This window comes from Nyctibius grandis, chromosome 11 (assembly GCF_013368605.1).
Source record: "Nyctibius grandis isolate bNycGra1 chromosome 11, bNycGra1.pri, whole genome shotgun sequence".
Classification (NCBI taxonomy): Eukaryota; Metazoa; Chordata; class Aves; order Nyctibiiformes; family Nyctibiidae; genus Nyctibius; species Nyctibius grandis.
The window spans coordinates 21,145,682-21,160,293 of record NC_090668.1 but is presented as its reverse complement, the minus strand read 5'-3'; the positions used below and the strand labels follow the sequence as shown (position 1 = coordinate 21,160,293).

General features: G+C 40.4%; 1 protein-coding gene across 4 annotated transcripts in view; it reads right to left on the bottom strand.

Annotated features, from left to right (window-relative positions):
• MCTP2 (multiple C2 and transmembrane domain containing 2) overlaps positions 1 to 14,612 on the bottom strand; it is a 103,326-nt gene that overhangs the window by 77,614 nt on the left and 11,100 nt on the right. For all 4 annotated transcript variants that reach the window (XM_068409974.1, XM_068409971.1, XM_068409972.1 and 1 more), the window contains exons 4-7: positions 7,682 to 7,824; positions 6,801 to 6,877; positions 5,520 to 5,631; positions 3,554 to 3,589 (exon numbers count right to left, since the gene is read on the bottom strand). In XM_068409974.1, the coding sequence (XP_068266075.1) occupies positions 3,554 to 3,589; positions 5,520 to 5,631; positions 6,801 to 6,877; positions 7,682 to 7,824 (368 nt within the window). The remainder of the gene's footprint in view (positions 1 to 3,553; positions 3,590 to 5,519; positions 5,632 to 6,800; positions 6,878 to 7,681; positions 7,825 to 14,612) is intronic.

Sequence of the window (14,612 nt, the reverse complement as noted above, 5' to 3'; positions counted from 1 at the left end):
GCCACCCGAGACAAACAAGGCTACTGAGCATCAGCGTGTTGGGCTCCAGCAGAGATAGCTACCAACTCCCTCTGCGCCCCAGAAAAAAAACAAACAGAAAAGAGGGGAGAGCTTGCCAATACACAGATATGAGTGCATATATCAATACTGCCTAATGGTATCCTCTTCCCTTTCCAACCACAGAATCACAGAATCATTTTGGTTGGAAAGGACCTTTAAGATCATTGAGTCCAACCATTAACCTAACACTCCAAAGTCCACCACTAAGCACCACCACATCTACATGTCTTTTAAATACCTTTAGGGACGGCGACTCCATCACTGCCCTGGGCAGCCAGTTCCAATGCTTGATAACCCTTTCTGTGATGAAATTTTTCCTAACATCCAATCTAAACCTCCCCTGGTACAACTTGAGGCCGTTTCCTCTCATCCTATTGCTTGTTACCTGGGAGCAGAGACTAACACCCTTCCTTGCTGCAAGCTCCTTTCAGGTACTTGAAGACAGCAATAAGGTCTCCCCTGAGCCTCCTTTTCTCCAGGCTAAACAACCCCAGTTCCCTCAGCTGCTCCTCATAAGACTTGTTCTCCAAATGCCACCCTCCATGAGAAAAAGAAGAAATCTGCACTCTTGGAGACAGCTCCCACAGAGGACAATGCTGTTCTCAGCTCCCATGAAAAATAGAGGCTTCTGGATGTGCTGCGCATGTTTTGGGAGTCTGCCCAAATGTGTGATGATTCCCTTCTAGCAGCAGTGAAAAATATATACAGTGTAATCAACAGATAGCTAAATCATCCAGTTGAACAGCTCTTGTACTAAAGTGATTTAAAGGACAATATTCAGTCGCTGAAATCCTTCCTGCATCCTATCCGTAATGACTGTGAGGCAACAGTAGCTAGACTGGAGATCTCGTACTGCTGCCGTTTTCGTTGTTGTCTGAAACGTAGCAAGGGAGCTCAGAGAACACACATGAAGAGTGCACAGCATCCACAACCGCCCACGGGAACCCCTTCCCCAGTCTGACATGGGGCTGCATCAGGTATTAATATTATCAATAGGGCTACTAAGCATTTGGGGTGAATTTGGAAAGCCAGCAAGAATCCTGTGACTGATGTGACAAGACTCACGTAGGACACTGATGTACCAAATCTGCGTTAAGATAACAAAATCATCAAACTAAGAGTATAACCAGACTTCTCTCATATCGGCAATAGAGATTAAAAAAAGCTATGAAGGTTTTATTAATTTTATCCATCCTTAAACTAAGTAATTTTCCCTGTATTTGTAGAAGAAAAACTAAACATTACAATACAGGTCAGCTATAGTTCAGCCCAAAAAAAAAACCTCAGGAAAACCATTTCAAATAGAAAACTTTTATTTTCTAAACATACAGAGATGAAATTTAGATCTGTCTCAGTTCAGCTGCTCAAATGGAAAGTATATGGCCTTTTTCTCCTGCAACAACCAACCAGAGTCAGCGCAGTAGCCAAAGAAGAGTCGAGTTTGTGTATCCGTTACAGACCCCTCTCCATTTCCCCTGCCCCCCTTATTCCTGTATCTTTATCTCATCCAGCAACATTGTTTTCTACCCCATCACACTCTCTGGCTATTCTTCCATAACCTCTTGTGCCTTCCCTCGACACCTATATTCCCCATGCACACAATTTTTCTTTCCAGCCTTTATGTCCTGCCACAAACTGCTAGTACTGCTTCCCCACACTGGAGTTTCCTAACTAAAGATGGTTATTGATGTACAGTACTAGTGCTTTAGTGCAGTAGCAGAATCAATAAACCAGGAAATACTGCTTTGTCAGATTTTTCCAGCGCATGCTGGGAAATATTTTTACTGCCTTTGGATGGTCACAGAGCTTTTCTTTAGAGATCACACTGGAGCACGAACTGTCTTCCCCAGGAAGAACTGAAGCTCTCCTACCCTCTAGTGACTGCAACAGAATAGAGCACAGGGTTTCAGCTCTTCCCCCCCCCCCGCCACCTCCTCTTTTAAATGATACTTTCACTTCTCCTAACTCAGTACCATGCTTCAGCATCTCTTAATTTTATTTTAAAAGATGCTAAGGCACAAGCCAGAGTCTTGAGAACTGAACAACCTGCCAGCACGGCTTACAGCTAAAGGTCCAAAATCCTGTATGTAAAAAAATTATTCAAAATGCAATAAGATATAGGGCACAACTAAAAAAAAAAAAAAAATTTCAGTGACAGCAACCAAGACAGAAGTTTAGCTGTTCTGGACAAAAAGGACCAGAGTTTAAAAACCTGGCTCCCTTTCCTGGGACCCAAAGCCAACGAGCGTCAAGAGCTGTCAGCTGTGTATGCACGTGTGAGAGAAAGGGGGAATCAAGCTACACTGAGTGGGGGTACAGTAATTTCCCGAGCTTTAGTTAAAACCTAAAGTGCTGAGCTCTTCCACTATTCCACCACTTTCTGTCATATGGCATTCAGGGATGCCTGGAGGCTTTCTGCACCAAGAGCCGTGGGAAGGACCACGATATCACTGGAACCGGGGCTTGCAGAGCTGCCGTCCAGCTCCAAGGGCTGTACTTCGCACTTCTATTGACAAAAATGTACTCGCTGGCACAATACCTGAGAGGGTTGGCTCTTCTACATTGCACACCGCAGTTGTAACGAACAGAACAAGAGAAGGTTAATTATTCAATTTATCTAGGCATAAACCAATAGTTATATTGGGAAAATACCAAGATGCATATGTGTTCTCATAAGAGCCAAATTCTGCTTTTCAGAAAGTCAGACTGTATAGCTCTCAAGCTGGGTACAGGGGCCTGCAGTTTCTATATCATTGTTATTTACTCAACAGCAAATTAAAAGCTTTTCAGAATGAATAAAAAGCCACAGTGTTTCCAGAAGAAGTTAAAATCTAATGCAAGAATGGGACAGTACAGGAATATAAAGGTAATGGAAGCCTGCAGAGATACTACAGAAGACCAAGGAAAGCAAGTTATGTAGATACGCAGCAACACACTAATCTTGGAAATCCTGTTACATCACGGGTAATGAAAACTGGCTACTCGGTCTCCATCCCAAGAACAAAAGGAATTTCGAAACCCACAGGAGCAACCAGAAGAAATACTGCCTCACAAATTCCTCCTGTGGCAAGAGGCGACCCAGATGATTAGACTGGGATCCAGGAGACCCATGTTCAACTCCAGTACTGACTACCAGCCAACTTTCAGGTATCCTTAAGCAACTCAAACTCTCCACAGCTCCTTTTTTTTGGTTGAATTTACACCCATTTCCTTAGTACAGACAATTTTTCTCTCTTTCTACAGCTCTTTGCTGAATGGGGTCTGACTCTGGCTTGCCACTAGACGCTACCATAGCGCCTCCAATAAGAGAACAGCAGCAATTTCTCATAACTTTGAAAAAAATAAAAAAGGCGAAAAGTGTAGCAGCCACCACATTAAGACAGGTTGCATCTATACTTCAGAGTTTTCCTGTGTTTACCCTTTCTGTTTCAGAGGAGGGCACAGATTTTGGGAGGGGACTTTGTTTTTTTTAAGAGAAAAAAGTACGGATTACCTTGGATGAAGTTCGCTTCTTCCGACTTGACCATCTCTATTCATGGGTCCCCACCATCGTACCAAAGAGAACCCATAGAGAGGAAACAGAGAAGGAGTAAAATGGAGATAGTGTTTAGTAAAATATTTCAAACAGCAGCTTGTCAAACGTGTTAGAAGAGCTTATTACTAAGTAACGGGCTGGATCTATGACTGCATTCATCTACCTCCCTCCCTCACGGAACATAATAATCAAACTCCAAATACCTGCATTGCACCAAAAAAGAGGAAATTAAAAAAGTAATCAAGAATAAAAAGTGGAGGGACCTAGAGCCATTAGTAAGAAACATGGCTTATACTTTTGGTGCCATCTGGTTCTACAGTAAGCTAATTTAAAAAGGAAAAAAAAATCATCTTGCTGTTAAGTGCTAATGTGGCCAGAGCCATTTCACTATTCCGATTCCACTGGAAATGGCTGAGCAATTTGCATTTGAAATATGAGGGCTTAAAACATCGTCTTTAAAAAAAATTACAGCGTGCATCAACTCTTCTATTATCTGCACTCTGAATGTTAACTAAGCACCCAAGAGTACCAAAAGCTGCTACTTTAAACCAATGCATTTTCTGTCACACTGGCTAGGTCCACTTTAGCTCATGCCTCCCTAAAAATCCCAGAAGAATTCCTGAGGTTCTTTTGGATAAACTGTTTTTTTTTTTGCTAAAGAAACTTTATGTCTTTATTTCACCCCTTCCTGCAATCCAGTGACGTGTGTGCCAACAACACTCTCTCGTACAAGTTAGAGGGGGAATTCTCATCCCAGATCAAAGCCATCTCATAATATAGATATATAAATACAACAACAGTGGTTTGAATGTTGTTATTAAGCTTTTAAATAATCACATATTGAGGTAGAAATAACTCTACAATTAACTTAATGTTAATTGAGATTTTACAATTCTCAAAAAAGGCACCTATTTAAAAAATAACTAATGAACAGCAGATGTCCCACATTAGCTTTTTCTTATTTTGCTTTCCAACCCCTTGAAACATTTACGTTTCTATAAATAAACCCATTCAGACTGGAATTACATACCTATAACTCAATGATGTGCTGTAAACAGCAACTTTCATATTAGACTATATAGAAGACTCGTATGAAGATTTTCTCTTAACATATTTATTACACATATCAAAATTAGCTCTGGTTTTCAAGCCAGTCCAAGTCAATGCCTGATCTTGGCTTTTCCCCACCCATTGCTGGACAGGAGCAGGAACGAGTTTACCAACACAGGTATGCTCCACACTCTGTGTTAAACACAGGAATCTTAAAAGGAATCTTAAAAGGGAAAATCTTAAGTAGGAATCTTAAAAGATAAAAACAAAAGCAAAAAAACACGTGCAGGACTTGAAATTTAAAAACTCTCAGCTTCAGTTGTGGTGTTCCCAGTCTCTGCCTAGGTTCTTCTGGGTTTCTAGCATCACTAAATACACCATATTTCAGCAACAGGAGACAAGTTCAATTGAACTCAGTCAAGAAACTGTCAGTGGCAAAATCAGGGTTATTCCTCTCAGCCAGTGTGCTCCTCTGCAGGACTGGTGCAGTTTAAGTCTTAACATCAAATCTCTGCTTTTAGATTTCACACGAATGTATTTTTAAATTGTCATAAAAAAAAGAATCACTTTTTTTTTTTTTTAAATGTTAAACTCCTAGGTGGAAATCAGAAAATAGTATGCCTTGGAATAGCAATCACAGCAGGTATGGTTCATGCCTACGAGACAGAACCATCCAGCTACAGATGTCTATGCAACTTTTACCCAGTTAAACACAGGGCTTTTTTTTTTAAAGTTATGATCTATCTTGATTTCAATATTGAGCCTTGGAGGATGAAAATAAAGGTGGCATTTCCCAGTAAATCAGATTAGGCCAGGTTTTTTTTCCCCCTCCCTACACATTCCAGCTATAAATTTGATTTCCTAAGCCACTTACATTTCTTTTGAAGTCTCCTTGCTTGACTGCTAGACTCAAGTTTAATACAATCACTCCCATGTCATCTTCTAAACTGTTGGGATCTTCCAGTTTTAAAACCTGTTCAATAGTTCTACAAGTGAAAAAAAAGATGTACATTTATTGACTCCAGTTAACTGAAGTTTATCATTAAAAGGTCACGCTGAGCTGTGCAAATTTCAGCTTCTTGTCTGAAATTCCCAATATTGAGTTTAAATGTTAAAACGGGAAACCTGGAGGGTTCCTTCTTGGTTCTGACAAAATACACCATCCTTCTAATAACACAGCGTAGTGTTTATACAGTATTACTTAATACTCGTAACCATATGCAGATACTTGCTGAATTGAGTTACTACTACCTCCACAGGGAAGAAGAGTGACAGAGAAACTCATCCAAGTGAATTTTCTCACATTAATGGCTGAGATTTGACTCACGAGACCTGTATTCTGCCTTACCTCTGCGTGCGTTTAATCTCCCTCTGTGACTCAGTTCCCTCTCTGAAAATGGGAATGCTGGTATTTACCTGGTGGCACCATCTCACAGATTAATTCATTAATGTTTGTAGAAATTCGGATGCAGCAGCCATGGGAGCTATAATATACCCACACAGGGAGAACTCATTTTCTCCAAAAAAAAAAAAAAGTCACACAGCAAGGGAATATAAAAGAGAGAACTAAAACTTGAATTCCTGGCTTCCCGCTCCACACGGAGACCAAGGAGCAGCAGACAAAAGGCGCAGGGCTTTGCCTCTGTGCTAAATCAGGGCCAGATGCAGCTGCCGCGGGGATGGACGGCTGCGGGGGGAGGCTGGAACGGGGCGCTCGAGCCAGCCGGGCAAACCGCTCCCCAGCCCAATCATAGGCAGGAAAAGGCACCCCGCGCTACGTGGGGCTAAGAAGGGGTCCCAACCTTCTCCCCACTTTTTTCTTCCACCTCCGTAAATTATTCTGGTGTTGCTCTCCCTAAACAATGCCGCATATAGAAACTCTTATTCCTAGACATGAAAAGGAAAGGGCTCCTTCTGCTGAACTGGGCTCATCCAGGTTGGATCTGAATCCTGTACGTGATGCTGGATAAAAACACGCACATACAGGATTTATCTCAAGCAATTTCTTGTTTTTCCAATGTGCTCCCCCACTCTCCTATCAAAATAAGTTTTCATGAATAGACAAATTCCAAGCCAGAGCAAAAGCATTTCATTATTTTTCCTGTGTTTCTCAATCAAGCTGCTTTAACAACCCTTAATTAAACAAACATATTACCTATTGAGTTCAAGTTCAGCGAGTGCTACAAATGCCGAACCCATGAAGTCTGAAGAGGTTAAATCTCGGTCGTACACCTGGTAGCAAAATAAAATAAATATTTCTAATTTTCACCTCATAAGCCAGTTTTATCCTGGACAATAAAAGAACAGATATTTTAAGCCTTTTCAGCTCAATTCCATATTTGAAAGATCAAAGCTTAGATATAATTCAGGGATAATTTTCCATCTCCTGCTTTAATTTGTATTTTTAACTAAATATTTAAACAGCATTTTGAAAGTGTCTTCTTAATATTATGTAAACAGAGACATGTGTGCTGCTATGGATTGTGCCTGTTCCTTTATGCTCTCTGCGCTAGTATAATGAAACGCTGCACAAAAATCAGGTAGTTGTGGCTACAGCTGTTTTAGCAATTAGTGCTCGCAACTGGTAGCTTGCAGTTCTGGTGACTGTAACGTTATTCATAATGAGAAAAGGCTTTGCCACTTGTCACGGCTGCATCCCAGGTAATAATTCTGTTCAACTCAGCCAAATTACACTCTTAAAACGTGCTTATGAAACCGCGATTGGTTTCACTGAGTTTGCACAAGCACGGTAAGAGCGAGCAGCATTTCACTCCATAGCTTTAAACGTATCCAGTCAAGGAGTTTTATTTCAACTTGGGTTTTTGCAGACGGAAAGCAAAACATGCGAGTAAAATCTGGAAAAGACATACGTGCATTTTAATTTGAAAATGCTGAAACTCTTAAACTGAATCGTGTTTTATGTTATGCTGCTACACAGTGAATAAAAATCAATACGTTTTTAAAGAAGAAAATAATTGCTTAAAAAAAATATATATATATTTACCCGTCTTTCAGAAACCCAAACCCAAAACTTACCTTGATCCAGAGCTTTTGGTCGAGGGTCTGTATGGGCAGCACAACAGTCTCATCCCAAACTGGGTTGAGGTTCTTGTAGACTACCTTACTTTTGTATAGAGTTTTGCCATTCAGTTTAAACTTCACATACGGGTCACTGGTACCTGTGAAAATTAATAAAAAAAAAATAGATTAGCACTGCCCCCATGTAACCCCACAATCTTAAATTATATGTTCATAAACCAATAAATAACAACAATAAATGATAATTACTTATTTTATATAACATGCATATACTTAATTACCGTTATAAAAATTTCTAGTTCCTACAGGACATCTACCGAACAGAATCAGAAAGTTGTTTGAAAGCAGGCAACAAAAATCCTTCATAGTTTGCTTGATCTCTGCTGTGTTGTTCTTAAAGAATGTTAACTATTCTTTAGTAACTTTGTTAAAATTTTAATTTGGGAAACTAGCAAACAGAAGCAGGAATGAAGGGCTATTTACAGGCCAACTAACACTACAGACACTGGAAGAGAGAAAATGTGATCCTGTGACTATGAATATATAAAAAGATCAAAACTCAAACGCATTGTAGCTTGGATGGGAGCTCCAAGGAAACCAGTAACAATAGTAAAATAGCCGTCAGGATTTCATCACTGGTGTCACTTGCCGATTTACTTAACACTAAATTTGAAGTTTCAGTGAAAAAACACTGACATTATTCACCAGCTCAGGATAAAAACCACACGCAGAATAGAGTCCATAAAGACAACGAACAATATTCAGGTAACGCATTTTTTAATCCGAGTGGCACAATTTGCCATGGCAATAATGTCCCATTATTTTTATGGAGCAGATGTCCATGGACAGAGTGTGAGGCTCGTGCCACTCAGCAGCAATAGAGAGACCTGCAGCTGTCAAAGGAAGAGAGAAGAGGGAATCAACTTTTTATGATTGTTATTAAACCAGTGGCATCTGCACCAACACCAACCACCTTGCAGGACACCAAACAAGAGGGGGAACGAGGTACACAAAGGATTTAACTAGATGGTTCATTTAGTAACACACACAAACTTTGCAAAATAAAAAAAAAAAATCTCAGAAGCTGCAAATAAGGGGAAGAATAAAACCGAGGTGTAGCAGCATATACAGTTAATTGATCCAGGTGCCATTTATCTGTCATATTCAATATTGTCTGTATTATACCTTATATTTGGAATTAAACTTCCTTCCTAACAGTTCAATTTCATTAGAAGAAAACAGTTAACGTGAGGGTCCTGGCTGCCCCCCAGCCTGCAGTGTGGGCTGCCGGCAGGGAAAGACTGACTCGTACACCAGACCTCACATGTTCAAAAATAATCCGAACCTGGTCCCTCCCTGGTTCCCACCAAGCTGCTGACCGACAAACACGTGGCAGTTCAGGATAACCCAGTGTAAAACCAACACTCAGTCTTGTGAGTACTTTGGTGAAACAGTGAGAACATGAAAAATCCATATTTAAACATCCAAACTCTGATCAGTGTTATGTGAAGATACTTGGACACAATAAATAAATAGTTATGTGTTAGCATCTATTTGGAATTACATAGTACTGTGAAGAACTGTGTCTCGGGGACATAAAGAATTCTTTTCAAGAGATACAGAGAGTTTTTATTCTATTTTAATTTCAAAAGAGAAGAGTCATAGAGCCCTGGCCAATTCTGCACATAAGGGGTGTTTCGTTCACAGAAGGAAAATATTAGTTGGTTTTCAAATACTACCTGCAGCTGATCCTTGTCCTAAATAGTAATTGCCAAAATCAACCTGTTTTTGTGAAAAATGCTGCAAACTTAAAAAGACATTAATTTTCCTTGTCCTCTAACAAAGAATAATAATAAGGGCCTGATCCAAAGCCAGGGAAGTCAGAGGGCAGCTTCTCTTTGTTTTCAATGAGTTAGGACGAGACCTTTCCCTAGCACACTTCTCAAAACTATGATTATGCTCTTATATAAAATATACAGCTTAAAACCAGCACATTTTCCACAAGTGGGAACACACAGATAAAATGTAGCCCCACAACACGGGTAGTAGCCCTCAGGTGCTACAGAATTTGAGAAATAACAGCATTAAGCTTTTTGGTGTTAGTTTCTTCCACCTCCTTTAAAAAGAAAAAAGGGAAAAAAAACCCTGGCTTTTATTTACAGGATAAGCAGAAGCAAGCTGCATTATTAAAAATAACAATAATAGTAATAATAATGTCCACAATGTATCCTGTGCAGGAAATAGCAACTGAACGAGATAAGGAAAGCAACTGATGAAATGAAAGCATGAAGAAGGCGATGAAGGCAGGTGGTCTATGGCCATAACTCATCTGCTTTTGGCACAGAAACGCTGTAAGCGAGGGCAAAACCCAAGAAGAAAGAAAGAGGAGACCGAGAAAGCAAACAGCCAGCAAGTTCAGTGTCTGTAAGTATCAAAGTATCCTTTCTCCGAGGATGGGAAGCAAGAAGACTATAGCTAAGTAAGCATCCCAATTGCATTATTGCTCTGAAAGCTTCACAGGTTGTTATACAGTAAAGGAAAATAAAAGAGGGGGAAGGGCTGCCCAGCACTGCTCATGTGAGCCAGGCTTTAGCAATCATTCTCATATAGAGAGAGGTATAAAAAAGAATGTCTTCCTTTATATTTACATATATTTTATATATATATATAATTATTATTTTATATATATTCCTTTATATTTGCATATGTTTATACATAAATACATATAAATATGTTTTTATATAAATATATATTTCTATATAGAAATATATATTTATATAAAAAACTGTGCAGGGAAAAGCACTGTAATAAAAAGAGGGCCTTTAATTAAATAAGATTGCCACTCTGGGATCAGGCCTTCATGCTTGTCAGCTTACTCTCAAAATAAACATCTCAAACCAGGGCCTCAGTGGTGTCACTTACTCCGGCAAGGCACACTGGGTAATCCCTCGCTATCTTGACAGCTACATAATGTTCAAACTCTTTCACGGGTGAACGGCGGCACTTGCGCGAAAGAAAATATTAATGCTGGGAATTAATAGAAAAAGGGATGATGGTTTACAAAAGGCAAACAAGGAAAAAGGTGTCAAGTTAGTACCGGCGTTAATTGTTAGGGAAAATAATTGCCGAGGGGCGCGGGTTTCGGCGGCGCTCGCCTGTCTGGCTGTCAGAGGGGGAACATCTCAACTAGGCAGGTGGGGAAAAGGGGTCGGCGGCTCCTGGATCGTACAAATGACGGGCTGACACCTCTGCGCCGGCAAACAGACGGACCTTCACCTCGGCGGCGGGAGCTGGCGCTCGGTGGTGTTTGCTGGGGTAGACCTGGACGGCCAGGAGAGAAACAATGGGGCTGGATACGGCACCACAGCCCCTCCTGGAGCTTTGAAGGCTTCCCCAAGTCATTCGTGTTGTATTGATGAAGCTCCTGTGCCTCCCTGGATCAACATGCCCATTTCTGTTTTTCTTTAAGCTGCCTCAGATTGCATCCAGGTGATCATAATACATTAAAAAGGAGACAGGGAATGAGAAATAAGCCAGGTGGACAAGCCTCACCTGATGGGACAAACAGCATAGACTGCAAATTATTAACTGTATTTGAATTCAAGGCTTGAAGGCTTCTGGATTCAAGATTGGAAAGACGTCTGCATCAATTAAAAGCTGTTTATTAGAGACAATCTACAATCTAGCCAAAAGAACATAACTTTTAAAAAAGTGCCTAGTGATTTTAGAGATAAACTGGTCTAAAAAAGTCTATAATTTTATAATTTTCCTTTAAACTTGAAGGTACCCAATAACTTTCTGAAGAAGCCAGGACATTTAAAGAAAAAAGCTTTTCAGCAGCCATTTCCTAGATACAACTTTTAAGCACGTGCACCCAGGCTCTTCTGCAATGCAAGGTCTGAATCCGTTCCTCTCAGTCACATCAGCTGTGGCCACATGTCAATGTCATGCGAGGAGACTGATTATTCTTGAAACTAGTTGAGAATTTAGCCCAAGGTAAACACTTTTCTGGTGGGAAAAGCAAGGTGTGATGCTTTGAGGTTAATTTAAATGTTATGCAATGAGAAGAAGGTTCTCACATAGTAAAACATATGGACAAAATATATAAAACAAACCAGATTACCTGCTTTTCAGCCTAAAACAAACCCAGTAAGAGTAAAAAGAAAGGATGACCTCTAAGAAAAAAAATCATTCCATCAGCTGGATCTGTTTTCCCATTAAAGAACATGCATCTCAACAGTGATGCTCCCTTCATTTCATTTCTGTAATATCTATTTTACTTCTATTTTCTTCCACTAACACTAAAAAGCAACGCGTGCAGGCAGACCAAAAATCATCTGAGCAAGCTTCAGCGAGCCAAAGTTGCTGGGACACAGCAGCAGGACAGGGTTTAGTAGCCCAAGAAACTGTTAATGGTGTTTTTAAATGGATACTGCTGCCCTCTAGCAGCTACCGAGGGATGTATCACATCAACTGGGTTTAATACTATTAACCCACTTGCTTCATAATTAGAAAAAAACCCCAAACCAAAAGACCTGATATAATTTCAAGCCACACACTATTTTATAGGAGTAAACTTACTGGAAATGTAGCATATGAAACCAGTCTCATTACATAAATAAAAAAAATTACCACCAGGTTGCCTTAAAAATCCTGAAAAAAAAAAAAATATCAAAAGAACAGTGTGAAATATAACCTAGGCCATCTTAAGTTTTGGTTAAAAACCGAAATTTTAATCTGAAGAAGGAAATGAAGGATTTATTTTATATGCATGTAAAGAATAAATTCCTTAAAATCTTCCTAGAAATAGTATTACTGGAGTTATTTATAACAAGGAGTAAAAGACATTTTAAAATGGAACACACACTTTTTCTAAGTGGAAAACCACTATATTCGTGTAGTGAAATAGCTGAGATTGAGGTTTAAAGGGGAAATCAGAAAAAAAAGTATTCTGCTGGCAGGAAATTCATGTAATATTGGAAAGTTTTGTGCCCAGCTAGTTTTATGTGACCAGATGGAAGTGAAACATTGCTTGGAAACAAGCATCATCAATAGGTTCCAAGGGAAAATAAACCAACAAACAAGCAAAAAAACCCCCCAAAAATCAAAAAAAAACCACCACAGCAAAAACCAACAAAGCAAGAAGAACAGAAAACTGGGAAGAATGTATAGGGAAAAAAAAAGAGAGGGAAAAAAGCCTGAACCGAACATTAACAAAACGAAAGAAGCAGATGCAGGACGCTCTATGCAAGACACTTCAGGAATAGTGTTTAACAAAAACCAAACTAAAATAAACAAACCAAGATGATACCCAAGACCCTACCAAAATACTGTTAGTCCAACTGAACATTGTATTCCCAGCTGGGGCTTAGGTATGAACTCACAGGAGGGTGTGAGGACAGGGCAGAAGCCACTTTTACATTACCAGCCAGCACTGAGGACATTTAGTGTAAATATAGCTGCATTTTCTTGTATTCTACGTCGTTGGCCTAATAAAATCTCCTTATAGGGGTTCCCAGAAAGACCCAGCGTGAGCTGTTAACGCAGGCAGCTGCCCCCAAGTGCCAGCTCTGAGGACTGATAGAGCTTGATCAGTTTAAGAAACCCATTATCTAAATACCAGTTATCTACCAAAGAAGAGTCATATGTATTCTCCGGGCCCTGGGTATTCTTTTCCAGTGCTGCCATACCCGTATTTCTTAATTTAACATTAATTTACCAAAGGTGCCTATGCCTATAATGGATTAATTGCTTTTGTTTGAACTCCATCTATTTTCCTGATGTTCCTATCTCTGTGCAACCGTTTCCCACGGCCAGCCCACGAGGGATGCTCATGGGGATCACTGTGTATAAGGGCAAAGTTTCAGCCACACACGTTGCGCTTCCAGAAACTGGACTCGGCACAGACAAATGCTCGCAGCACAAGCCCTTGGACACAAAGCTACATGGGATCGAGAAAATGTCAAAACAAGTACCCAGTGCCATTCAAATTCTTAGCATTTGTAAACTAGCCATGATTACGCCCTTCAAAAAGTGTGAAAAGTTGCCTAATGCATCTCAGTAATTAATAAATCTGAAAGACTAATGATCTAATTGCAGATACCCTGAAAACAGAGAAAGTCTAATTTAATCAGTGTGTTTGCAGGGAGCAATTCAGCCTAATTGCTCTGAGCATTTGCTTTCCAATATAATGGACTTGCTCTAAGCTGACGAATGCCCAGCACAGCACCAACACATCCCTTCCTCCAGCACCCTGGTACCAGCGTGGACCCATGGAGCAGACAGCCCAGAGCTATGAGTGGTGGGCTACTGCAGGTTCGTTACTGCTTAAAGTTAAAAGGACACGTTATTCTGTCCTCTTTCATTTTATTTTGCCCTTGGGAGACTGAGCTTTGGCACAGCTCACACTGATGTTAGGAGCTGCACAAGCAGCATGGCCTTTCTGCCAGCTCCAGGAGCCCACCGGGACCCTCGGGCAGCGGGTGGTGTTAGATGTGAGAGCAGATGAGGATGTGCTCTGGATGGGGGAGCCAGGATGCGCCCAGAAAGGTGACAGCACTTTCTGTACTCCTGCAACCCACCCTGCTCCTTTCGCACGTTCAGCTGCATAATGAGAGGAAAGAAAAAAGAGCAAAACCAAAGTGCAGCAACAGGAGACAACAAGGGAAACCTGAAAGAAAGAAAATAGAGAGACGAGGTACAAAGATCCTGTAAAAATCTAGAAAACACAAGACTATGTGGAAAAGACACACAAAATTCAGGCTGGAGCAACACAGCTCAGGGTAGGGAGGCGGAAGACAGCAACCACAGCCACTCACCAGCTGACATTACATCCGAGAAATAAGTTTCTTGTAACCACACCATTTAACAAACGAAAAAATATACTCAGACTTTGAAAGTGCAGGATTCGGAAACAGGAGGGGCTTCT